Raw genomic sequence first — 26866 nt, 5'->3', positions numbered from 1 at the left:
CGTCCGTCCTCCTCCTCCAGGACAGAGGACATTACGCTTTAGAGTACGTTTCCACGGTCAGTTGGACGCTGCGTACCTGTGCTGCGGCCGGATGTTACAGCATAGTGGATGGGATTTCAAGAAATGCACAGAAGCTCGCAACTCAACTGCGGAGACTGACATGTGGCGCATCTCTCCAGACAGCAGCATATCAATTTACCTTGAGGAGATTTGGATCTCCACAGGATAAATCTCACTCATAAATTTCACCCGTACAATGTATTGGACATGGTGATTCTGCACAGTTCAGTGAACAGAGGATTCACCTACGTTCAATAGCCGGCAGTGGACATGTGCTGTGCTGAAGCGCTGCCGATTCCTGACCGTGGGGACGTAGACACTCATGGTCCTGTAAGATTTTGGGGGAACGGTTGTGCTCCGTCATTTACAACATACAGGGGTATATTTTAGTTCCATTCTGAAAACTTCCATATTTCATTCAAAAAAGACGATTTATTATATAAAAATAAACATAACAAATTAACATCTGGAGTCGCTACATGCAGCGTGTCCACAGGACGACCCCGGGGCCCACGGGTGTGAATTACTGGGTGCCAGGTTGGACGTCCCAATCCACACCACCTCATCCCATCTTCTATATTCGCCGTCGTCTCATTTCTTAGACACCTTTATTAGCTTGTGTTTCGGGGGGGCCCACTTCAGGTTCAGCGAATCTACTGCACAGAGAAGAGGAACAGATCAGTCCCAAGTAACGAGCGGAAGTGTGGATGACCCTCACTGACCAGCAGGGGGCGCCAACACCCCCGGCGGACGGGCTCCTACCTGTAATGGGGGGCTTCTTATACTGCGCACTTTTGAGGTGTTCCTCCACCAGTTTGGGCGTGACGCAGATAACGTGTTGCCCCTTCCAGTATTTTACCATGTTCAGTGACTGGAGGGTCCCGATGATGTCGTTCTGTGTGATACTCGTCATCCGGCTGGAGGGGAAGAATGACAGAATGTTACAAATACCGGACACGGATGAGAGGACGTGACGGGAGAGAGCAGCCTGGACTCACCTCAGGTCCTTGATGGACAGCGTCCCCCGGAAGTCTCGCAGGATCTCCAGGAGCACCCAGGACCAGTAGCTGCGGTAGCTTAGTTTGCCCAGGTCCGACAAGGGCTTTTCGGGTGAACCCACGGTGTTCTCCAGTTTAGAGAGTTCATAACCTGAGTCACAGGAGACAGTCGCTAACATTTCACCGCTCACAGTGGCGGCACGTGATCTACCCCATCCTCCTCTCCTGTCCTTGGCGCTGCGCTCCCCTCCGCCCGGCCATTCTGCAGCTGCTGGTGGGGATTTCTCTGTGCCGAGGAGAAGCAGCACTGAGGCCCCCATAAGTCAGGTCTTTGATTCTTAAAGGAATACTCCACTTTCAAAAGATCCAAAGTCGCCAAGGAGGCCAAAAAAAAAACAAAACAGAAAACAAGCTTATAATCCCCCTCCCGGGTTCAGCGCTGCTTCTCCAGTCTCTAATGTTCAAAGGCAGCAGAGATGCCACTTGGGCAACGCTGCGGCCGATCACTAAGCTCAGTGGCTCGCCACATCTACCCAGGTGGAAATAGATGAGACCAATGATTATCACCAGCAGCCAAACAAAAACTGGACTAGTTTCGAGAGTCAGCGCTGCACCCCCAGACGGTAAGAGCTCAGTTTGTGGCTTCCTGCTCTGTCAGTTAATCTCTAAAAAGGAGAACCCCTTTAAACAATTTAGTGCCCCAGTGATTTACCTTTTACTTACCAAGATGGGGAAACCCCTTTGACTCAACCAAATATCTAAACCATAATCCCTCCCCCCCCCCAACAGTTAGCCCTTCAGAGGCAGCAAGGTCTTCACACCAGTCACTTACTGAAGGCGATGAGGAACTTTCCGTAGCCGCGCCGCTGGTACGGGGGCAGGGTCAGGATACACGCCACGTTGTTTCCATCCGGAGACTCCTTCTCCTGCAATGACACGGACCCCCTCCGTTATTCCTCGGGTCGGAAGCAGAGATTAGGGATTTATATTTATTCCTGAATTTACCTTTGAGAAGTATCCCACGATGTGCGCTCCCTGCCGGTCGACCTCCGTCAAGATGTAGAAGACGAACGGCTCCACGTCAAAGTACAACGTCTTGTGGTCCAGGAAGAGCTTGGCCAGGAGACACAGATTTTGGCAGTAGATCTTGTGGTCTTTGCCATCGACCTCGTACACGGAGATGTTGTTCTTTCTGTAGATCTCCTTTCCTGGAGGTTGCCGCCACTGGCACAAGCCCTAGGTAGTCACAAGAAGAAGGCCGGGGTGAGATTGGGGCCCCCGACAGTAATCTGCTAGTGACCCCCATCCTGTGCAGGTATCACGTATTCAATGCTCCCAACCACGTGCGCGACGTCTCACCAGATGATAGCGATAACTCTTCTCGAACTTCATGTACTTCAGACAATACTCGCACACCCAAAGCTTGGGCTGCTTCCCATAGTCCTCCGGGAATGGAGAGAAGTACCAAGCATCGATTTCGTAGTTCCCGATGTGGATCTTGTCTACGTATTTAACTTTGGTGATCTGAACAATAACAAAAAAAAGTTATAATATATACGACAGCAAGAGGCATTCACCTAACGTTCCGGCGTGGACTCACCGCCTCGTGTTCCTTCTCCAGCGCGGCTGTGGTGGGATCCATCTCTGCGTACGTCTGCAACGTATGGAAAGTAGGATGAGGATCACACAACCTTGCCAATGACAGAATCTCCCTGTGAACCCCGATGTCCGCACACACTGAGCTGAGGTCGTCCAAACCTGGCGATTTCATACAGAGCAGCTGACCATGTCAGGTGTACTGGATGCTCACAGAATAAAAGGATTGGGCATGCTGAATTACAACATGCCCGATCCTGTGATAAGTCTGTCAGCCCAAACTGACAGTATAAACACGTGGCCTTGTAGGGGTCAAAGCCTCAAAAATAATCGCACCGTTATTGTTCTAATCAAAGAGTCTTATCTGGAAAAACTTTTTTTTTTTTTTGCTGGTTAAATGTACTAATGAGGGTGCTCCATGCATCCTGCGAGTGGCCAAGAGGTTCAGGGAGACACCCAGAGGGGGCCAAGAGACTCAGGGGGCACCCTGCGAGGGGCCAAGAGACTTAAGGAGCACCCTGCGAGGGGCCAAGAGACTCGGGGCACCCTACGGGGGGTCCAAGAGGCACAGGGAGGCACCCTACGGGGGGTCCAAGAGGCACAGGGAGGCACCCTGTGAGGGGCCAAGAGACTCAGTGGGCACCCTGCAAGGGGCCAAGACGCTCAGGACACTGCTCTGCCCACTTGTTTTGCATGCCTTGACTCCCTCACTGGCGACTGACAGCGCTGGCCTGAGCGTTCTCTGCAGACCATCACCGGTAGTGGAGGGTGTTTCATGTAAAACCAGTGCACAGTTCTCCCCAATTAGTGGATTAATGTCCGTTTCAGCAGAAGCGGGGCAGCGATTATAACACTACAGGTGCGATTTTTATGGGGACCTCATCCCCTGCAGGGCCGGGTGCTGGACTGACCGACTTCCTATTACAGATAGAAGCAGGATGATGGTTGAAGGATCGTCTGGCGATCGGTCGTTACCACCACTGGACATTAAGCGCTATGTGCCGAGGGCCAGATTTCACCTTCTGTACATGGTTGATCTCATCGTGTTTCCTCTTCTGGTTTCTAGTAATTTTTCTCTCCGGCTGCTCGGACAGTTCGTTCAAGTACTGGTCTGTGTTCTTCTGAACCGCGTCCTTGGCCGTCTTGGTGAGCGCCAGGCGATTTTTATCCACCCACTCGTCTAATCGCCGGTTAACTAGAAAGAGAGAGGAGAATGTGGAGGAGCGCAGCCGTCCAGGAGATGGGCGGAGACGTGACGGTACTTACAGCCCACGTAGTGCACGTAGAACTCCTCTCGGCCTTCCTGCTCGTTCAGACGAGACTGGATCACCTCCGCCGAGTCTGGAAACAAGATGGAAGAATAGTTACCGTGCCGTAAAGACGCGCCGATCTCCAGGACACGTGCACAAATACTAAGCTCTGTTTTTTGCGCTCGCACTTTATCCGTCCGAGAGCCATAACCTTATTTTTCATTCGCAGGACGGCTTTCTCTTTTTGTAGTTTTGAATGACGACATATAAAGTTCTGAAAAATGTGAAAAAATTCTAAGTGCGGTGAGAAAAAACACAATTTAGTTTTTCCAGTGTTCATTGTGAGGTGATAATCTAAAATTCAGAGCTTTGTAATAAATAACAGGTCGCCAATTTCCGAGATCCATAACGTCTATCTTTCTGTTGTTTTGGTTTCTGTGACAAGTTGATGTCCTTTATTGGCACGCACAATGTTTGGATCACCTTTTATTATATTTCTGGGGAAGTGCAGTAACACCCCCCATTTTCTTTTTACTGTAATTTTAAATGTGGAGAACTCGAATGTGTATTTTTCTATTTGGCCTTTTAATTTCAATATTTTTTGGCTTAGGCCGGGATGTGACTTTTTATATGAGCTCCCCCTTTTACTAAATACCGTGAGATTACTTCACAACTACAATGTAATAGTAAAAATAGCGCTCTCCTAAAGATCAGCCTGTGGCCGGACTTCCTGGGAGTATCAAGATGGCGGTGACCGGCCTCAGTGAGGCTCCCAGCTGCCGTGGTAATGCATCGGCAGCCCACGATTTAGCTGCAGGGAATCTGACGTGGCTTCTAGCTCTGGTCGCTGCTGTCAGAGGCGGTGCCGGCTGTGTAACACCCGCACGGGTACGAGGGGGACGGGGACAGACAGAAGCATCCGCCACAGACAGGCAGAAGCGTCCGCCACAGACAGGCAGAAGCGTCCGCCACAGACAGGCAGAAGCGTCCGCCACAGACAGGCAGAAGCGTCCGCCACAGACAGGCAGAAGCGTCCGCCACAGACAGGCAGAAGCGTCCGCCACAGACAGGCAGAAGCGTCCGCCACAGACAGGCAGAAGCGTCCGCTAGAGACAGAGGCGTCCACTAGAGACATACAGAAGCGTCCGCTGGAGACTTAGTCACTTGTATCCTGGCATAAAATACAAGTGTGAGCAGCAGCGACGGTTTCTTACGCCAGGTGTTGTCAGCTCTCCGGCACAGGTAGGTTTCGCCGATCTCCACGGTCACCTCTGGGTCTCTCCCTCCTGCGGAGACTGACCCGGTTTCTCCTCCAGACCCGACCTCGTCGTCCTCTTCCTCTTTTACGCTCCCTTGCTCCAGGCTGTCATCCTGGTGTGGGAGAGGGTCGTGCTGGTTCTCCTCGGCTCCTGCCGACATGGACTTGTGCTCCTCAGGAACGGAATCGTCCATGGCCGCTGCTGCAAACCTACAGAACAGATAGATGGGTGAGTGACAGCACCTGGAATATGCAATCAGGCCAGAAATATTGACACCACGTGTGCAGGGGGAACCGGATGGCGGTATGGTGAGAGATGCTATTTATTTTGCTCCTGCATTAGACATAGACCCAGCAGGGAGCACCAGAACAAACGCTCGCTGCTGCTCTGGGGGTGACTGGAGCAGAAAGCAATGTAGCTGTAGATGATTAGCAAAGAATGAGAGGAACAAAAGGCATTGGTCACACCTGATAACCTGAGGGTCCCACACCGCCATATCCCAGCGCACATTACAAGACGCTGAGCAAACAAACGGCCATCGTCTGAACAAGCAGGGCGGCAGTGTAAAGCAAGGAGTCTCTGATGGTAGAAGAGGTGAATATCAGGCGCCCAGGAAACAGCTGACTGCAGTCACACCGAAGGCATATTTATGTTCGGCCCTAACCAAAAAAACAGGGAATGTGCACCGGGGTGAGGGCAGAGTCGGGCTGCTGGATGTTCACAGGACTGATCTTTCAGTTCTCGGAGGGAGAGGAGCAGCCGCCAATGATGAGGATCAGACAGACGGGTCCTGCAGCGGCTCCGGGCACAGATATCCACCATTTACCATCACCTAAGAGCCACGGGATACAGGGCAGCGCACATCACATAAGTACATGTTCTCACAGCGCCTCCTAGGGGCAGACTGATGCATTGCACACATCCTGACAGACCTCAGAGGTCGTCGCACACAACTAGCGGAGGTGTGAGACGGCGGCGAGATCCCACATCTGTCCTCAGTGTCCAGTACACAGGCTCGGCGTCAGTCATATTGCAGCGGAGTTTGGCGGCTTTTTCTTCCATTGTTTGGAGAAAGTCGGAAAAAATGATGAAACAATTTAATGAAATTCTATAGTAAAATCTCCCACGAATCCCAAAATATGAAGGTGACCGGACGCTCCCGCTCCTCCCTGACCAAGATTATGCACTCCTCATTCAGGTTACATCCCCCATGAATCGTTGGAGGGCTCCGATGGCTCCTGTGGATTTCAGGGAGAAAGTGTCCAGCCTCTGCCTCACAGGGCCCCGGGCGTCCGGCCGCTGCCTCACAGGGCCCCGCGCGTCCAGCCGCTGCCTCACACGGTCCTGTGCCGCTGCGTCACCTCTGCTCCTGCCTGAGAAGAGCCTCACAACTGTATACGGAGAGTTGTACAGATCCTGACAGTAAACGAGCCCTTCGCAGGAGACTTGACAAGAAGTGATGAGCGAGTATACTCGTTACTTGGGTGGTCTCTGAGTATTTGTGATTGCTCGGAGATGTAGTTTTTGTTGATGCAGCTGCATGATTTGCGGCTACTAGACAGCTTGAATACATGTGGGGATATTCTAATAACCAGGCAGCCCCCACATGTACTCAGGCTGTCTAGTAGCCGCAAATCATGTAGCTGAGTCAGCAAAAACTACAACTCCGAGCAGTTACAAATATTCAGAGACCACCCGAGCAACGAGTATACTCGCTCATGTGGTGAAATATGTGTATATATATATATATATATCTATATGTGTGTAGGGACATATGTCTAGGGTTATATGTGTGACTAGTGATAATGTAACACCTGTCCTGAAGACAAGTCGCACCTAGGTGTTAATAGGTACTTCCTTGGGACTAGTAGAATTTCTGTCTCCAGATCTCACCAGGAGGTCAGGCTAAGGTCAAGAACAAAGGAACACTTGACACCTCTGAGGTCTTGGAGGGGAGATGCTAAATTGTGGCCTGAGGTAATCTACCCCTGAGAACCTCTCCACAAGAGAAATAATATATTCATTGGGGGCGCGGCTGTGGCCCAATCAAACAGGCAGCAATTATGATATTAACCTGGAAGGCTGGTCTAGAAACCTGACCTCAGACCAAAGTTATAAATTTAGGCTGCAGACAGAGAATTGGGTTCACATGTGAGGGCAGCCTGAGAAGCTGTGTTCCACCAACTCTATTCACCCCCCCTCAGGGAGCAGAAAGCAGACTACCAGTTAGATGATTTCTGTAAGTTTATCCTGTTTATTTTGACATTGTTTGCATAAGTTGTATGTCTTTTTATTATCATATTTTTATACCTTTTTCTTATTGTAAGCATTGAACTTTGTTATTAAAGTATAAAACTTAACAAGTTGAACCTTGAATGTTCTAAAGAATCCATAGCCAAAAGGTGTGTGAGCCTTATAAGTGATAGACATATTTTTATTAGTATTATTAGTTCCAGGACTCATCGCCTGTGTATTCGATGAGTGGTGGCAGAGCGTATGAGCGGGTGTGTGGCCTGAGTCGGCGTGTGATTTATGCTCCCATTACAGCATAGGACAGAGGTTGAATGCTGGACTGAGAGTGGGGAGATAGATTAACCCCTGCAGGCACAACCCCAAGTCATGTGTGAGAGCAGGCACGTGACGGATAAGTGACAGCACGGAGAAGGGATCCGTGACACTCATCACTAGTGACAAGGCTAATGTGCCATCATGGCGGCCTGTGCTAGAGGGAGTAGATGGCAAAAGTAAATGACCCCTCAGAAAGAACATGACCTGCCAGTCACCATTTAGTGTCTTGTACATTCCACAGATCCGGGACCTCTCTCTACACTGTCACTTCACGCTCCTCAGATCTGGGACCTCTCTCTACACTGTCACCTCACGCTCTGTGGATCCGGGACCTCTCTCTACACTGTCACCTCACGCTCTGTGGATCTGGGACCTCTCTTTACACGGTCACCTCACGCTCTGGAGATCTGGGACCTCTCTCTACACTGTCAGCTCTCGCTCCTCAGATCCGGGACCTCTCTCTACACCAGAGGTGTCAAACTGCAATCCTCAAGGGCTGCAAACATGTCATGATTTCAGGATTTCCTTGTACTGCACAGGTGATAATTTAATCACCTACACACATCATGATTACAGCACCTTGTGCAAAGCTAAGGAAATCTTGAAAACACGCATAGTTTGCGGCCCTCGAGGAATGCAGTTTGACACCCCTGCTCTACACTGTCACCCCACACTCCTCAGATCCGGGACCTCTCTCTACACTGTCACCTCACACTCCTCAGATCCGGGACCTCTCTCTACACTGTCACCTCACACTCTGCAGATCCGGGACCTCTCTCTACACTGTCACCTCATGCTCCGCAGATCCAGGACCTCTTTCTACACGGTCACCTCACACTCCACAGATCCGGGACCTCTCTCTACACTGTCGCCTCACACTCCGCAGATCCGGGACCTCTCTCTACACTGTCACCTCACACTCCTCAGATCCGGGACCTCTCTCTACACTGTCACCTCACACTCTGCAGATCCGGGACCTCTCTCTACACTGTCACCTCACGCACCGCAGATCCGGGACCTCTCTTTACACTGTCACCTCACGCACCGCAGATCCGGGACCTCTCTCTACACTGTCACCTCACGCACCGCAGATCCGGGACCTCTCTCTACACTGTCACCTCACACTCCGCAGATCCGGGACCTCTCTCTACACTGTCACCTCATGCTCCGCAGATCCAGGACCTCTCTCTACACTGTCACCTCTCGCTCCGCAGATCCAGGACCTCTCTCTACACTGTCACCTCTCGCTCCGCAGATCCAGGACCTCTCTCTACACTGTCACCTCTCGCTCCACAGATCCGGGACCTCTCTACACTGTCATCTCTCGCTCTGTGGATTTGGGACCTCTCTCTACACTGTCACCTCACGCTCTGGAGATCCGGGACCTCTCTACACTGTCATCTCTCGCTCCATGGATTTGGGACCTCTCTCTACACTGTCACCTCACACTCCTCAGATCCGGGACCTCTCTCTACACTGTCACCTCACGCTCCTCAGATCCGGGACCTCTCTCTACACTGTCACCTCACACTCCTCAGATCCGGGACCTCTCTCTACACTGTCACCTCACACTCCTCAGATCCGGGACCTCTCTCTACACTGTCACCTCACACTCCGGAGATCCGGGACCTCTCTCTACACTGTCACCTCACGCACCGCAGATCCGGGACCTCTCTCTACACTGTCACCTCACACTCCGCAGATCCGGGACCTCTCTTTACACTGTCACCTCACACTCTGGAGATCCGGGACCTCTCTCTACACTGTCACCTCACGCACCGCAGATCCGGGACCTCTCTCTACACTGTCACCTCACGCACCGCAGATCCGGGACCTCTCTTTACACTGTCACCTCACACTCCGCAGATCCGGGACCTCTCTCTACACTGTCACCTCACACTCTGCAGATCCGGGACCTCTCTCTACACTGTCACCTCACACTCCACAGATCCGGGACCTTTCTCTACACTGTCACCTCACACTCCGCAGATCCGGGACCTCTCTCTACACTGTCACCTCACACTCCTCAGATCCGGGACCTCTCTCTACACTGTCACCTCACACTCCGGAGATCCGGGACCTCTCTTTACACTGTCACCTCACACTCCGCAGATCCGGGATCTCTCTCTACACGGTCACCTCACACTCCGGAGATCCGGGACCTTTCTCTACACTGTCACCTCACGCTCCACAGATCCGGGACCTTTCTCTACACTGTCACCTCACACTCCGCAGATCCGGGATCTCTCTCTACACGGTCATTGCTGATCCAGTTGGTACATGGTGACATCCTCCACAACACGGGGATGAGAATGATGAGCCTTGTAGTCCTCCTCCTATTACCAGACATTACCTCATCAATCACATGACCAGCCTCTCTGACGTCACTCCGCCACCGGCTCCGCTGCTTCCGGTGTACAGACCGCGGACAGGACGCCCCCTCGCCGCCGGACACCGCTGCCTTCTCCGGGAAAGAAGCCGCTGCTCTAATTCTCCTCACACAGCAAAGAAACAAAAAGAAAACCAGGCCGCCATCAACTCCCGGAAGTGCGTCACTAGGAGATCGTCACGTGCTTCTCGTCGGCCGCCATTTTTTTTTTCATCGTGGGTGCAGTTTTCCCGCCTCCATTGTGCGACAGCGGCCATCTTTGGGCGCGCGAAGCTCCGCCCGAGGCTTTGTGTGGTACTAGCGCATGCGCAGACCGTCTAGGATTCGTCTCACATTGCGGGTGCCGAGTCTCTCAGACGCCATTTGCTCTTCGCTCTCGTCGTGTGAGGTAACAGTGTCCCGGTCTCCTGCTCTCCGCTCCCGCAGCTATGGCCTCCACAGCCAACACCGATGTCTCCGACCTGGAGAAGAAAGACGTCCTGGCCGGGGACGAGGCGGACAACCCCGAGGAGGCCATGGAGGAGGAGGACGACGACAATGACGAGGCCGGAGATGGAGACGACGGGGACGTGGAGGAAGATGTGATCGTGCAGATCGGAGCCACGTACTCGTGCAAGAGGCAGGACGGCTCCTACCGTGAGTGATAGGCCCGACCCCTATATACCGTGTATCCCCCCTATATACCGTGTATCCCCCTATATACCGTGTATCCCCCTATATACCGTGTATCCCCCTATATACCGTGTATCCCCCCTATATACCGTGTATCCCCCCTATATACCGTGTATCCCCCTATATACTATATATACAGGACGGCTCCTACCGTGAGTGATAGGCCTGACCCCTATATACCGTGTATCCCCCCTACATACCGTGTATCCCCCCTACATACCGTGTATCCCCCCTACATACCGTGTATCCCCCCTATATACCGTGTATACCCCTATATACCGTGTATACCCCTATATACCGTGTATACCCCTATATACCGTGTATACCCCTATATACCGTGTATACCCCTATATACCGTGTATCCCCCCCTATATACCGTGTATCCCCCCATATACCGTGTATCCCCCCCTATATACCGTGTATCCCCCCCTATATACCGTGTATCCCCCCTATATACCGTGTATCCCCCCTATATACCGTGTATCCCCCCCTATATACCGTGTATCCCCCCCTATATACCGTGTATCCCCCCTATATACCGTGTATCCCCCCCTATATACCGTGTATCCCCCCCTATATACCGTGTATCCCCCCCTATATACCGTGTATCCCCCCCTATATACCGTGTATCCCCCCCTATATACCGTGTATCCCCCCCTATATACCGTGTATCCCCCCCTATATACCGTGTATCCCCCCTGTATACCGTGTATCCCCCCTGTATACCGTGTATCCCCCCTGTATACCGTGTATCCCCCCTGTATACCGTGTATCCCCCCTGTATACCGTGTATCCCCCCTGTATACCGTGTATCCCCCCCTGTATACCGTGTATCCCCCCCTGTATACCGTGTATCCCCCCCTGTATACCGTGTATCCCCCCCTGTATACCGTGTATCCCCCCCTGTATACCGTGTATCCCCCCCTGTATGCCGTGTATCCCCCCCTGTATGCCGTGTATCCCCCCCTGTATGCCGTGTATCCCCCCCTGTATGCCGTGTATCCCCCCCTGTATGCCGTGTATCCCCCCCTGTATGCCGTGTATCCGCCCTGTATGCCGTGTATCCGCCCTGTATGCCGTGTATCCGCCCTGTATGCCGTGTATCGCCCTGTATGCCGTGTATCGCCCTGTATGCCGTGTATCGCCCTGTATGCCGTGTATCGCCCTGTATGCCGTGTATCGCCCTGTATGCCGTGTATCGCCCTGTATGCCGTGTATCGCCCTGTATGCCGTGTATCGCCCTGTATGCCGTGTATCGCCCTGTATGCCGTGTATCGCCCTGTATGCCGTGTATCGCCCTGTATGCCGTGTATCGCCCTGTATGCCGTGTATCGCCCTGTATGCCGTGTATCGCCCTGTATGCCGTGTATCGCCCTGTATGCCGTGTATCGCCCTGTATGCCGTGTATCGCCCTGTATGCCGTGTATCGCCCTGTATGCCGTGTATCGCCCTGTATGCCGTGTATCGCCCTGTATGCCGTGTATCGCCCTGTATGCCGTGTATCGCCCTATATGCCGTGTATCGCCCTATATGCCGTGTATCGCCCTATATATACAGGACGGCTCCTATTGTGAGTGATAGGCCCGACCCCTGTATACCGTGCATCCCCCTATAGACCGTGTATCCACCTATATATTACATATATACAGGACGGCTCCTACCGTGAGTGATAGGCCCGACCCCTGTATACCGTGCATCCCCCTATATACCGTGTATCCCCCTATATATTACATATATACAGGACTGCTCCTACCGTGAGTGATAGGCCCGACCCCTATATACCGTGTATCGCCCTATATACCGTGTATACAGGACGGCTCCTACAGTGAGTGATAGGCCCGATCCCTATATACCTCTATATGCTATATATACATGACGGTTCCTACCGGGAGCGTTATGTTTGATCCCTATATACCTTGTATACCCCCTGCAGCACTGTGGAGAGGACGGGTAGCGTGGTAGAGAGGAGGAGATGTAAGGTGGTGCAGCACTCTGGCGAGGACGGTAGGGTAGTAGACAGATGAGGAGCAGATGTAGGATTGTGCAGCACTGGAGAGGACGGGTAGGTGGTAGACACATACATGAGATGTAGGATGGTGCAGCACTGTGGAGAGGACGGGTAGGGTGGTACAGAGATGAGATGTTGGACGATGCATCACTGGAAAGGATGGGTTGAGTGTAGGACAGATGAGGAAGAGATGTAGGGTGGTACAGCACTGTGGGGAGGACTGGTAGAATGGCAGACAGAGATGAGATGTAGGGCGATGATTCACTGGAGAGGACTGGTTGAGTGTAGGATAGATGAGGAGATGATGTAGGGTCATGCAGCACTGTGGAGTGGACAGGTAGGGTAGTAGACAGATGAGATGTAGGGTGGTGCAGCACTGTGGAGAGGACGGGTGGGGTGGTAGACAGATTGGAGATGTAGGATGGCAGAGAACTGTGGAGAGCTTTGTGGGTGAAGGACAAGTTTATATTGGACTTTGTAGCGGATGGGTATCCAGTGCATTGATTGGCACAAGGTGGAAGCATCGGTGTAGTGGCATGACTGCCACATTGTGGACAGATTGTAGAGAAGTGAGTTTAGTAGGAAGAAGACCGATCAGAGAGTTGCAGAAGTCCAGGTGAGAATGAAGAAGAGCGACACTATGCTGTTGCAGAGTCAAAGATGAGAAAAACTCAGATTTTGGCGATGTTTTTGAGGTGTAGGCGACATGAGCGAGTGATCTGATATATAGAGTGAAGTGAAGATCTGAGTCAGAAATAACCCCAAGGTTGAGTGTGTTCTGCTGGGGAGTTTTGGTAGAACCACCCATGGAAATGGCAAAGTCAGGTATAGGGAGGAAATACAAGATCAGTTTAGAGATTCAGTTTCAGACAAAGGGAGGGAGGTCATGATGGAGACACTGGTATTTTGTAGTAATGTGGGAGACGATGAGTATAAATGAGTGTCACCGGCATTGAGTAGAGATGGTACTGAAAGCCAAGTCTACTGACAGCTTGTCCAGCAGGGGCGGTGTAGACTGCGCTCTGAGGAACCCTGACTGTAGGAGGAGGGGGCCTAGAACTGAACCGTGAGGAACCTGACAGTATGAGGGGGCCTAGAACTAAACCCTGAAAAACCTGACAGTATGTGGAGGGGGCCTAGAACTGAACCCTGAGGAACCCGACAGTATGAGGAGGGGGGCCTAGAACGGAACCCTGAGGAACCCAACAGTAAGAGGGGGGCCTAGAACTGAACCCTGAGGAACTCTGACAGCGGCATTTAAATCTCCCTTCCGATCTGGAAACGCGTGCAGCGGTGACCCCGCCACATGATCAGGGGTCATGGCATCGGTGCTTTGGCTTGAGAACCAGTGGTATCCTGGAGACCTCTATGGTTGTTGATTCTGGATTGCTGTGAGCACCACCCTGTTGTCCACGCTCATAGCAATTCGGCTACATAGAGGCGATCTGAGCATCACGTCTATGTAGCAGAGCCGATCAAGTTGTGGCAGCTTCTAGCCTCCTATGGAGACTATTGAAGCATGGCAAAAGTAAAAAAAAAAAAAGTTTTTAAAAGTATGAAAAAAATATATAAAATTACCCTTTTTGCCCCATTCAAAATAAAACAATGAAAAAAATCAAACCTCATATTTGGTATCTCCACATTCAGAATCGCCCGATCTATCAATAAAAATGATTAACCTGATCGCTAAATGGAGTAGCGATAAAGTCAAAACGCCAGTTACGGTTTTTTTTTTTTTTTTGGTTGCCGCAACATTGCATTACAATGCATAACGGGCAATCAAAAGATCATATCTGCACCAAAATGGTATCATTAAAGGGAACCTGTCACACCGTTTTTTGAGATTGAGCTATAAATACTGTTAAATAGGGCCTGCGCTGTGTGTTCCTATAGTGTATGTAGTGTACCCCGATTCCCCACCTATGCTGAGAAATAACTTGCCAAAGTCGCCGTTTTCGCCTGTCAAATCAGGCTGGTCAGGTCGGGAGGGCGTGGTGACATCGCTGGTTCTTCCTCAGCTTTACGTTGGTGGCGTAGTGGTGAACAAGCAGCGCGCGATCTGTGCTGTCATCCCTTTCGTCGGTGGGGGCGGCCATCTTCCTGGGGCCCGCGCGTGCGCAGATCGAGTGCTCTGCTGCACGGGGCTTCAGGAAAATGGCCGCGGGATGCCGCGCGTGCGCATTAGAGATCACGGCGGCCATTTTCCCAAAGCCGAGATGCAAACTCTGCTTTGGGAAAATGGCCGCCGCGATCTCTAATGCGCACGCGCGGCATCCCGCGGCCATTTTCAGAAGCCCCGTGCAGCAGAGCACTCGATCTGCGCACGCGCCGCCCCAGGAAGATTGCCGCCCCCACCGACGAAAGGGATGACAGCGCAGATCGCGCGCTGCTTGTTCACCACTACGCCACCAACGTAAAGCTGAGGAAGAACCAGCGATGTCACCACGCCCTCCCGACCTGACCAGCCTGATTGACAGGCGAAAACGGCGACTTTGGTAAGTTATTTCTCAGCATAGGTGGGGAATCGGGGTACACTACATACACTATAGGAACACACAGCGCAGGCCCTATTTAACAGTATTTATAGCTCAATCTCAAAAAACGGGGTGACAGGTTCCCTTTAAGGCTATGTGCACACGTTCAGGATTACTTGCAGAAACTTCCTGAGCAAAACCGGACATTTTCTGCAACAAATACACATGCGGTTTTTGCGTGTTTTTTTTTTTTACTTCGGATTTTTTTGCGTTTTTTTTTTTTTCAGAGATTCCCAATGCAATGATATAGTGAGAAATCCGCAAAAAAAATCGCAAAATTAATGAACACGCTGCGTTTTTACCGCAATGTGTTTTTTTTTTTTTCGCAGAAAAAAACGCACCATGGGCACAAAAATAGCGGAATGCATTCTAAATGATAGGATGCATAATGTATGCGTTTCTTATGCGTAAAAAATGCAACGTGTGCACACAGCCTAAAGGAAATGTCGCCCCATTTTTGGCCTATAAGCTAAGGCCACCGCCATTGGGGGCATATTTACAGCATTTTGTAATGTTGTAGATAAGCCCCTGATGCTGGTGGCCTTAGCTTATAGGCCAAAAATAAGGTGACAGATTTCCTTTAAAAACGTCAGCTCAGCACGCAAAAAATAAGCCCTCACCCAGCCCCAGATCACAAAAAATTGAGTCGCTACGGGTCTCGATAAATTGCACTTTTTTTCTTTTTTTTAAGCAGTTTGTAAACTTTTTTCACCACTTAAATAAAAAATCCCCCTCTCCTCTCCCTCAGGGTAGCGGTCATATACCGGCCCCCAGGCTCACCCACCCACTTCCTGGACCATTTCTCTGCCTGGCTGCCGCACTTCATATCCTCGGAACTACCAACCCTTATCCTGGGAGACTTCAACATCCCCATTAACAGCCCCACTTCCACATCTGCATCCCAGCTTCTATCACTAACCACTTCTCTAGGCCTCGCACAGCTCTCAACCTCTGAACCACACAAAGACGGTAACACCCTGGACCTGGTTTTCGCCCAGCTCTGCTCAATCTCCTACCTAGATAACTCACCGCTTCCCCTCTGACCACAACATTCTCTCCTTCACACTCAAATCCTCGCTCACCCCAGCACTCTCCTACCTACCATGCAGTCAGAAATCTACAAGCCATTAACCCTCACACGCTTTCAGACTCCCTACACTCATCATTGTCCCCAATCTCTTCTTTTTCCTGTCCTGATCTGGGGCTACATCACTACAATGACACTTTTAGAAGCACCCTGGACCAAGTAGCTCCCCTCACCCTCAGAACCTCCAAACAGAGTGAAACAGCCCTGGCTCACATCGCAAACCCGATTTCTCCAGCGATGCTCTAGGTGTGCTGAACGCTTATGGAGGAAAACTCGCACACCAGAAGACTTCATACACTTCAAATTTATGTTAAGGACCTATAACTCTGCCCTTCACCTCGCCAAACAGACCTACTTCACCACCCTGATCTCCTCACTATCCAACAACCCCAAGAAACTTTTTGACACCTTTCACTCCCTCCTCAGGCCAAAAGCACAAGCCTCTATCACAGACATTTGTGTTGATGACCTGGCCTCCCACTTTATAGAGAAAATAGACAATATCCATCAGGAAATCTGCTCCCAATCACCAAGTTCAGTGACTCCCATTCCTCTCTGCATTTCCCCTGGCTCACTCTCCACATTCGATCCCATCACAGAAGAAGTCTCCAGGCTCCTGTTCTCGTCCGACTACACGCACCACTGACCCCATTCCCTCACATCTCCTCCAGTCTCTCCAGTCGTCACAACTCGCCTAACTACAATCTTTAATCTCGCCCTCTCCTCTGGCATTTTCCCCTCCTCCTTCAAACACTATCATTACTCCATTACTAAAGAAACCCACCCTCGACCCATCCTGCACAAACAACTACAGACCGGTCCCCAATCTCCCCTTCATCTCTAAACTCTTGGAGCGCCTGATCTACTCCCTCCTTACCCGTTACCTCTCCACTCACTCCCTCCCTCCTAGACCCTTCACAGTCCGGTTTCTGCCCCCTACATTCGACAGAAACTGCACTCATCAAAGTGACCATTGACCTTGTGACAGCAAAACGTAACGGTGACCACTCTGCTCATTCTCCTTGACCTTTCTGCAGCTTTCAACACTGTTGACCACCCTCTCCTACTCTCTAGGCTTCAGGCACTTGGCATTAAGGACACTGCTCTCTCCTGGTTCTCCTATCTTTTTGACCGCTCCTTCAGTGTTCTGTTCTCTGGCTCCACTTCATCTCCTCTTCCTCTCACTGTCAGGGTACCTCAGGGCTCAGTCCTTGGCTCCCTTCTCTTCTCTCTCCACACGGCCCCAATTGGACAGACCATCAGCAGATTTGACTTTCAGTATCATCTTTATGCTGATGACATACAACTATACACATCATCCCCTGAGCTTACCCCCACTGTACTACAGAACACCACTGACTTTGTCCGCAGTCTCCAACATCATGTCCGCTCTCTATCTGAAACTCAACCTCTCCAAAACTGAACTTCTGCTCCCACCATCTACTAACCTCCCTAAACCTGACATTTCCCCCTCTGTGGGTGGCACCATAATAACACCCCGGCAGCAGGCGCGCTGTCTGGGTGTTATGTTTGACTCCAATCTCTCCTTCACCGCCCATATACAATCTTTTGCCAGCTTGTGCCGCTTACACCTAAAGAACATCTCTAGAATCCGCCCTTTTCTCACCATGGAAACAAAAAGCCTCACTGACGCCCTGATCCACTCCCACCTGGACTACTGTAACGCTCTATTAATTGGCCTCCCCCTCACGCGACTTTCCCCTCTCCAGTCCATCCTTAATGCGGCAGCCAGGGTCGTCCATCTGGCTAATCGTTACTCGGACGCGTCCGCTCTTCGCCAGTCGTTACACTGGCTGCCCATTCATTACAGGATACAATTCAAAGTACTTGTTCTCACCCACAAAGCTCTCCACAGTGCGGCCCCCTTACATCTCCTCCCTCATTTCTGTCTATCGGCCTAACCGACCGCTGCGCTCTGCATATGACTTTCGACTAACCTCTGCACTAATCCGTACCTCCCACTCCCGACTCCAAGACTTCTCCCGTGCTGCGTCAATCCTCTGGAATGCTCTACCCCAAGATATTAGGACCATCCACAATTTGCATAGTTTTAGGCGCTCGCTCAAAACACATTTGTTCAGAGCGGCCTATCAGGTTCAATAATCAGTCATTTTATGTTTGTGTAGCCCATTCACTACTTCCATCTATCCCCCACCCCCTGAAGATGGCCGGACCATTATTGTAAATACACACCTGTACTTTATATCTCCCCCACCTCATTGTAGATTGTAAGCTCTCACGAGCAGGGGCGGCTTATTTCGCTTTAATTATTCTATTGTTAATGTTGTTACTTATGACTTTTGTGTTTGAAACTGTAAAGCGCTGCGGAAAATGTTGGCGCTATATAAAGATGATTATTATTAAAAATATCCTAGACATGTTTGGTGTTTATGAACTCGTAATGACCTGGAGAATCATAATATCAGGTTAGTTTTAGCATTTAGTGAACCTAGCAAAAAAAGCCAAACAAAAAAACCAGTGTGGGATTGCACTTTTTTGCAATTTCACCACACTTAAAAACAATTTTTCCCGTTTTCTAGTAAACGACATGTTAAAACCAATCATGTCGTTCAAAAGTACAACTCGTCCCTCAAAAAATAATCCTCACATGGCCATATTGATGGAAAAATTAAGTTATGGCTTTGTAATGTGGCAGCCTGTGTTCTGCAGAATCTGAGTCTTTTGCATTGTTTTTATTTTCTACCAGATGACGCAGAAATCGTGAAGACCCGAATGAACAAGCAGGCGGGCCGGGAGGAGTTCTACGTGCATTACGCTGGTCGTAAGTAATCCTCGGGGGCTCGGTGTCTATAATAAAGAAGGATGGGGGGTGAAAATTCAGGTAATGTCTCCGTTCCTTGTAAGGCGCCGTATTCCTGGATCCGCGATGCCTCGCTCCGGAGAGGCTCATCAGTGTCCTGCTTGTGGATGGTTTCCTTAACATGAGGAACTTCAGTGGCCTCTTGAGCCGCTCTGGTTCCTCCTTCTCTCCAGGCCCAGTGCAACCTCTGTGAAGAGTCCACTGGGCCCGGGGCTACACTTGCCCCGCTTGTGTCATGCCGTGTGGCTCGCTCTTTCCCTTATCTCTTGATGTCTCCGGCTTCTGGCAGCTTTATTGCCAAGCGCTTCCATGGAAAGAGGAGTCACAAATAAGCGGTCGTCCATGACTAAACACGATCCTTCACACCTGAATGTCCAGCAGAAAGTTGTACACTCTGATAACCGAGGCTTCATCTCTGCCTCTGACCTTGTGGACATACCCGTGTCTTCTGTTCTTCACGACCTGAGCTAATTACTGATTCTTTAGTCTGGAAAATTATCAAAATCAACCACTTTATTTTTTTCCTCTTTTGGCATTAAGGGTCGCTGTATCCAGTCATATAGAGTGGATGACCTGCAATGCCTTTCCCATCAGTGGGCTGCAGGACAGGCTATGAGCCCCTCGATCCCGCCAGCCTTCTAATCACAGGCCGGCTACGCACTGAGGTCAGGGGTGCTTGCTCCTGGTGCCATTTTTGTCTTCCTCCTCTAATCGAAGTATCCAGCTCTGAAGTCTCTCGGTTTCGGGCACGTTGCTTCTTGTGCTCAGTCTTGCCCTTGACGAGTTGCTTCTTTTCTCGGACGTTTCCAGAAGATCCTTGTACCATGAGTTTATGTTCTCAATGGTTCAGTCCGAATATTTGCAGTTGTTGCAGCCTCCAAGGGGCAATGGTGCTACAACCGCCCGTGATGGCAACAGATACCAGCTCCGCACGGTAAGTTCAGGCTGGGTCAGACGCCCACAGTCATATTGTGAAATTATGTTGTAAGTTTGGTTTTCCCCTTTCGCAGTGAATCGACGACAAAACGAGTGGGTTGACAAAACGCGGTTGGTGATTCCCAAGCCGGTAAAGGAGGAGGCCGAAGTGGCTAATGGCACCGGACCGGACATCGCAGAGAATGGAAAGACGCCCCAGAAGCGGAAGAACGAGGACGAGGAACCTGAAGCGAAGGTAACGCGAGCCCCAAATTTCCGTCCTGCTCCACCTGCAGCACTCGCCACGTCAATGGGACGCTCTGTAATCGCGCCTCTGCGTCATGTCGCCACCAATAAACTGGTTCCATCCTCTGCTGTAATCACACACATCCGAATAGACGCTGACTGCACTCTGTCCGTGTAGATGGCTTCTCTGGGGTCATTAAGCCTGGGCGGGATTTTACACATTTTATATGGAGATATATATATTTTGTGCCAATCTGCAATGACCCCCACGATCATATAGTGAAGGGGCTGCAGTAGGATTTTTCCTGGCACTTCTCCCCTGCACCCCCGATAACATGGGTTGTGCTGTGGTACCGCCATGACTGGACGGGAGCCGTCCTCATGGCTCTCGTAACCAGTCCGTTATACCAACTGAAGGAAATGTTTTCTTTTATAACTTTTATAGCCATCATGTGATTGTTACATATTCATACTATGGGGCACTTTTTAGTTTTTTTATTTTTTTTTTCCCCCACTACATGGCCACTATCCTCCTGCCATGGCTGCCTGCCCCTTCACTCTGGATTTCGGCAGCCAGGTCTGCGGCGCTCCTATATTTGATCCCCATGTATGGTAGGGGGGCATCCCATCTTTTTTTTTTTTTTTCTCCCGGAGCACACAGCTCTCCGGCATCATGCTTTGCCAGGGGGCTGTTCACTTTTTTTATTAATTATTTATATAGCATCATTAATTCCATGGTGCTGTACATGAGAAAGGGGTTACGTACAGAGTTATAAACAAATTTACAATGACAGACTGGTGCAGAGGACCCTGTCCTTGCGGACTTAGTCTACACTTCCGATGATTGACCGTTTGTGCCACAGGCCTGAACCGTGCGCTCCCTCCAGGCTGCTGGCAGAGGCGCCATTGGAAAAACCCAGGGTTGTGGATGCCGGACAGATCCGGTGTGCCGCGGGTATGCTGGACAGAACCAGTGTGCAGCACACGCTCCTTGACTAGGTAACTGCCTATTCTGAAAGTGCAGGGTGGCCGGTAACTTAGGCAACGATCCGTACGCTATAGAGATATAAATCCCTCCGGTCTGGAGGGTTTTTGCTTTTTGGAGCACTTTGCAATTGTCCCCTCGTCTGAGCGTGATACCGGACTTGGGACTACGGTGCAGCTCCAGAACCAAGCTGTGGTTTTCTATCATGTGCATCTGTCCCAACCAGCCCAGACCGTGCTGAGGCGGCCGGATAAACCTCACATTTCTGCAATGCCGGCCTGGTAATTTAGATGTAGCAGAGCTGGTGTGTCACGGTATTGGCTCTGTGCTGTGATGTATCGGGCTGTTCTGCAGCCGGTGTTAAATCACACATGAGTCCACTGTAGCGGCATCGGATGACAATCCCAGCTCTGCTACATTTGTACACGGCTTATTTCACATAGTATGAGAATGGTCCTGGTAATGACGCCGCTCAGCAGGGTCTAAATCCTAAAGCAAATGTTGACAGAAATTATTAAAAAAACACACTCTGGTTTCACGCGGGGGGAGGGGGGATGCATTTTTTTTCATAAACAAGGCTACTCAATTCTGTGATGGGACCCTGCAGACTTCACCTGTGCACAATCATTCATTACAAGTCCTCGTGTCTGGCTCTGCTCACGTCGGAGCAGGAGGATGCCTCCATGTTTGCCTTCATCCTGTGTGTACTGCGCTATATACTCGGGGACGCCGTGGTATGCTGCGCTGACTTTCTATAGTGTGATGTTTGCCTTCACTTATAACCTTTGTGGGGTCGGGGCAGCGATGCCTTATTGTGCCGCCGGCTGCACAACTTCACCTAAGATCTGAGGAAACTCGTGTATTGTCGGCCGATGATTTCTTCCATTAGATATTGTTTATTTTAATACCATAATGGTCATTTTCACCCAAAATTGAATCTTCCTCATATCCTAGGAGCTACAGATAACAGTGCTGCCTCCTCCGCTCACGGCACCAGCCCTGGACATGTACAAAGGTCGAGCGGTGGTGTCCGTGGGGGTCGCATGTCGGGGGTCTCCATAGTCCTCATGCCTGAAATACTCGTATGTTGTGCACACCGGTAGAGGTGGCACGATTATCAAAGCTGAGTCCGAAAAAGCCAACGGCCATATCCTGGGGGGGTGAACGCAGTTAATAGAGGGGTGAGACTTGGGCTTTTCCCATTGGCTGCAATGATCTACTCTCTTTGGGGTCAGCCGCCGGGGTCTGTGTGGTTGTCATTGATTTCTGTGGGGGCCCACGTGATGCCCCCTTAGGTGACACACTGCTACTGAGGATTCTTTTCTGTTTTGATTTTGTATCTTAGTGGAGATGAGCGATTGCCGGACAATTCGGGCATCTCTGATCTCCAGCAACATCCACATGTGACCGAGCTGAGGTCACTAAGGGTCCCGTATACATAGACTAAAGATGGCTGAACCCCCCCCCCGGTGTTGGCTCGCTCTGTGTATGGGGGTGCCAGCTCACTGATAGGGGAGATGTCGACTTCTGACTGCCAGTCGCATTGTTCTCCCGAGGATAAGCCACCAGCTGATGTATTAGATGACGGCAGCTTATAGCGCACAGAGGAGTGGGCGCCCCGTGTGTGGGAGAGGCGATCAAGGGTTTGGCCTCCGCCATGTAATGTGTATGTCCATCCTTATTCTGGTGGGGTCCTGAATATTGCTGTGGATGTCTGACCATCATAATACTGTGCATAACTTCTGTTCCATTTTGTGTTTCTATTTTCTTTTGTCTCTTATTTCCTGCCAATTCCAGCTGACACCCGTCCGGCCAGCACCTCGTACCCGGCTTCCCCTGAATGCACACTTTCTGCTCCCAATAAACATGTCTTTCTATTTTGCAGTCGTCTCGCAGGGGCGGCCGGTTAAGATGGAGTCACTATGTGTTACCGTCCTCTGGCAGCACACGTTTGGGTGGGCAGTCCTGCAGGTTATTGCAGAGACTGTTCTATGGAGGACGCACATTATCCAGTCTCGCATTCATGAATTGTCCCCTCACGTGTTGTATCTTCTTCTAGAAAGCGAAAGTGGAAAACGCTGAAAACAATTCGGTGATGGCATCCGGCGACTTTGCTGAAGAACTGACCTGCCTCCTGTGCAGCGAGCTCTTTAAGGATCCCGTCATGGTGGAGTGCGGCCATAACTTCTGCAGGAACTGCATTGACAAGGCCTGGGACGGGCAGGAATCCTTCACCTGCCCAGACTGTAAGGAAGTAATTGCTGACAAGAGGTACACCACCAACCGAGCCCTGGCTAACCTGGTGAAGAAGACAGTGGGGTCCAGCTCCTCCAGCCTGACCCCTGCAAAGCCCAAACTGGCCGAGAACTGCCCTGAGCACGACGAGCGGCTGAAGCTGTACTGTAAGGACGACGGCACACTGAGCTGCGTCATCTGCCGCGACTCGCTCAAACACGCCAGTCACAACTTCCTGCCCATCCTGGACGCTGTCGGGGTGTACCGGGTAAGTGGGGAGGAGATCCTCCCCAAATCTGATGGCTGCAGATGGTACATTTACCTAATCACTAGCATTACATCACCCGCAGGCAGATCTGTCGGCCATCGTGGCCCCATTAGAAGAAGCCCTGAAGGTGACGGAGCAGCTGACTAACGAGCAGCAGGAGAAGGTGGAGCAGCACAAGGTGAGTGAGACACTCCTGTTATCCAGGGACTTGCCATCCCACCACCCTTCATCTCATACATTTTCTGGCTCTTTCCCGCAGACCAATATTTCCGAGTTCAGGCAACATATCCTGGATGAGTTCAAGAACTTGCACACTTTCCTGAAGGAGCGAGAGGAGAACATTCTGGAGCAGTTGCAGGACCAAGGCGAGAACCTACTGAAGGAGATGGAGACCAACATGGTGAAGATGCAGGAGAACCAGGACAACATTAAGCAGACCATCACCATGGCCAACGAGCGGGTGAACGACACAGACTCCATCTCTTTCCTGACTGTAAGTGCTTCTGTCTGGTGAGCTTTATGTCCAGGCTCCCCTTTGCTTTCCTCAGATTAATAATTTTCTTTATCCTCTCTTTCTTACAGGACATCAAGTGTTTCATTGAGAAGTAAGTTTCTGCTGCAGCTTTAGACTGGTGATGGTACGGTGGTGCCAGCCGTGGGATGGTGAGATTCATGCTCTTGTCTCCGCAGGTGTCAGACACAGCAGAAGGAGGTGATGTCTTCCGGGAACAGCCTGCTGTCCAAGGATTTGTGCCAGGGGACGTTCAGAGGACCCCTCCAGTATACAGTGTGGAAGCAGATGAGGTCCTTCATTGTACCGAGTAAGTACAGAGCTCCGTGAGGACCCGCAATAAGGTTACTGTGGAGGCTCAGGATGGGATTTCCTTCCCTGACCTGGGCTTGTTGGGGTTAACTCTGCTTGGCCTCTTTTTGGTTTGGGGAAGGGCTATTTTAACCTGCTCTGGTGCTGGGTTCTCTGTCAGTGATGCATATGTTCTCGGCTGAGTAGGTGACCCTAGTGTATACCTCTTGTTCTGTGTATGATTCGGCTTGTCCCTCTCTGTGTCTGCATTGTGATTCTGCACTTCTTAAAATTCTCTGGTTCTGTCTTCCCTCCTGTCTGCGCCCCTGGTCTCTGCGTCCCCTCTCTGGTTTCTGACTACGGCATGTATCGTACCATTCCTCTGCCTAATCCCTAGGACGCTGCATTACCCTTTGGTTACTGAACTCTGCTTGTCTGGCTGCGTTCCTGGTGCCGTCGGCTACCGCTTTCATTTTCTCTCCCGTACGGGAGTTGTGTCCCTCTCCAGCCGTTCCCCCAGAAGTCACGTTTGTCAGGTCCCCTACTCTCGTGAGGCTCTCCCCTAGGTCACGTGTCTCAGGTCCTACTCTCGTGCGGCTCTCCCCCGGAGGTCACATGTCTCGGGTCCTACTCTTCTGCGGCTCTCCCCCAGAGGTCACATGTCTATTCGGCTCTCCCCCGTAGGTCACGTGTCCTCAGGTCCTGCTCTCATGCAGCTCGCACCTTGCCACTGTCGCACGCTCCAGTGCGAGATTGCTGCCTCCCTCCATACTCCCCCTTGGTGTTCATTAGTTACGTGTCCTGTGCAGACCATGTACTTGTGTGTAGTGTCACATGGATGGCTGAGGTCTCTGCTCATTACTCGTGGAGAAATAAATTGCTGATAATATTTGTATCAGATTGTGAGCTGGAATAGAAGAATCAGAAAGTTCATTAACTCGCACTCTTTCTTTCAGAGCTGACTCCGATGCTGCTGGACCCGTCCACTGCGCACCCCAACCTCGTGCTGTCCGATAACATGACCAGTGTGAAGTACGGAGACAACAAGCTCACGCTCTCTGATAACCCCAAACGCTTCAGCCAGTGCATCCTGGTCCTGGGGTCTCAGGGCTTCGATTCTGGCCGCCATTACTGGGAGGTGGAAGTGGGAGACAAAACCGCCTGGGATGTGGGCATGGCCAGCGAGTCCAGCAACCGCAAGGGGAAGATCAAGCTGAACCCCAAGAATGGCTACTGGGCCATATGGCTGAGGAACGGCAATGCCTACAAGGCTCTGGAGTCTCCCTCCAGGACCCTGATCCTCAACGCCAAACCCAAGAGGATCGGAGTGTACGTAGATTACGAGGGCGGTCAGATCTCCTTCTACAACGCCGACGACATGTCTGCCATCTACACGTTCAGAGCCACATTCACAGAGAAGCTGTACCCGTACCTGTCCCCGTTCCTGCACGACTCCGGCCTCAATGCCCAACCTCTGCGCTTCGTGCACGACTGATGCCGCGGCCGACTCACAATGGTTTAGTTCTGCTTCTTATTGTCAAGAAATGCTGAGATGTCTTAGTTTAGTGACAACGTTTAGTTCATATCGTTCATTGTTGCTGTTTTATTTTTTATGGAAATAAAGTGTTGAATGACCAGTGACTTGTATATCCGTTACTCCGGCGGCCCTGGGACGCCTCGCGCGGTGCCCGTGATGAGGGAGCAGCCGCCATCTTGGACACAGGCATACTAACAGAGATTGGCGTGACTCCATTTTGTCTCCTTGTCACAGGTCTGCGGAGATGAGCTCTCCTGGCCCCCACCTGTTCTCATTAATAAAGTTCCTTTTAGCATAGTAATGGAATTAAGCTCAGAGTAGCAGGCAGAATGTACTTCGAAGCTCAATGAGGAAGCCACACCAGCAGGGGACGAGGTGGTGCTTGGGGCCTCAAAGCACACATGTCAAGTGGCCACTGGATACACGTCTATTGTGGCCTTCCAGTTGAACCGTCTCCAACATGGAATCATGAATTATGGATGCATCCGAGGTACAGGCTCCTAAAAAAAAATATCCCCCTCGCCCTAAAGAAACCGCATCTGACAGTGCAACTCCCGGGTCTGTGGGAGTTCAGGGACCTGAGATATGGAGATCAGCCTCCCACAGCGACCGAAT

The 26866-nt window shown here is 51.0% G+C and overlaps 2 protein-coding genes across 2 annotated transcripts; one reads left to right on the top strand and one right to left on the bottom strand.

Moving 5' to 3' along the window:
- Positions 1-472: 472 nt before the first annotated feature.
- KAT8 (lysine acetyltransferase 8) lies at positions 473-10221 on the bottom strand. Its single transcript, XM_069735084.1, has 11 exons — positions 10085-10221; positions 5119-5372; positions 3921-3995; positions 3674-3849; positions 2659-2712; positions 2418-2582; positions 2064-2294; positions 1891-1984; positions 1059-1209; positions 823-977; positions 473-716 (listed from the first exon to the last, which is right to left on the bottom strand). The coding sequence occupies exons 1-11, from the start codon at positions 10087-10089 to the stop codon at positions 652-654; spliced, it is 1425 nt and encodes a 474-aa protein (XP_069591185.1). The 5' UTR covers positions 10090-10221; the 3' UTR covers positions 473-651.
- Positions 10222-10301: 80 nt separating this feature from the next.
- LOC138645633 (nuclear factor 7, brain-like) lies at positions 10302-26351 on the top strand. Its single transcript, XM_069735079.1, has 9 exons — positions 10302-10756; positions 19150-19224; positions 20274-20434; positions 23469-23912; positions 23995-24090; positions 24172-24405; positions 24495-24517; positions 24603-24733; positions 25671-26351. Exons 1-9 carry the CDS (start codon positions 10549-10551, stop codon positions 26207-26209), a joined length of 1911 nt encoding a protein of 636 aa, XP_069591180.1. The 5' UTR covers positions 10302-10548; the 3' UTR covers positions 26210-26351.
- Positions 26352-26866: the final 515 nt, after the last annotated feature.

The sequence above is a fragment of the Ranitomeya imitator genome, chromosome 7, assembly GCF_032444005.1.
Source record: "Ranitomeya imitator isolate aRanImi1 chromosome 7, aRanImi1.pri, whole genome shotgun sequence".
NCBI lineage: Eukaryota > Metazoa > Chordata > Amphibia > Anura > Dendrobatidae > Ranitomeya > Ranitomeya imitator.
The sequence above is the reverse complement of the archived record's forward strand: the minus strand, read 5'-3'. Positions and strand labels throughout refer to the sequence as shown.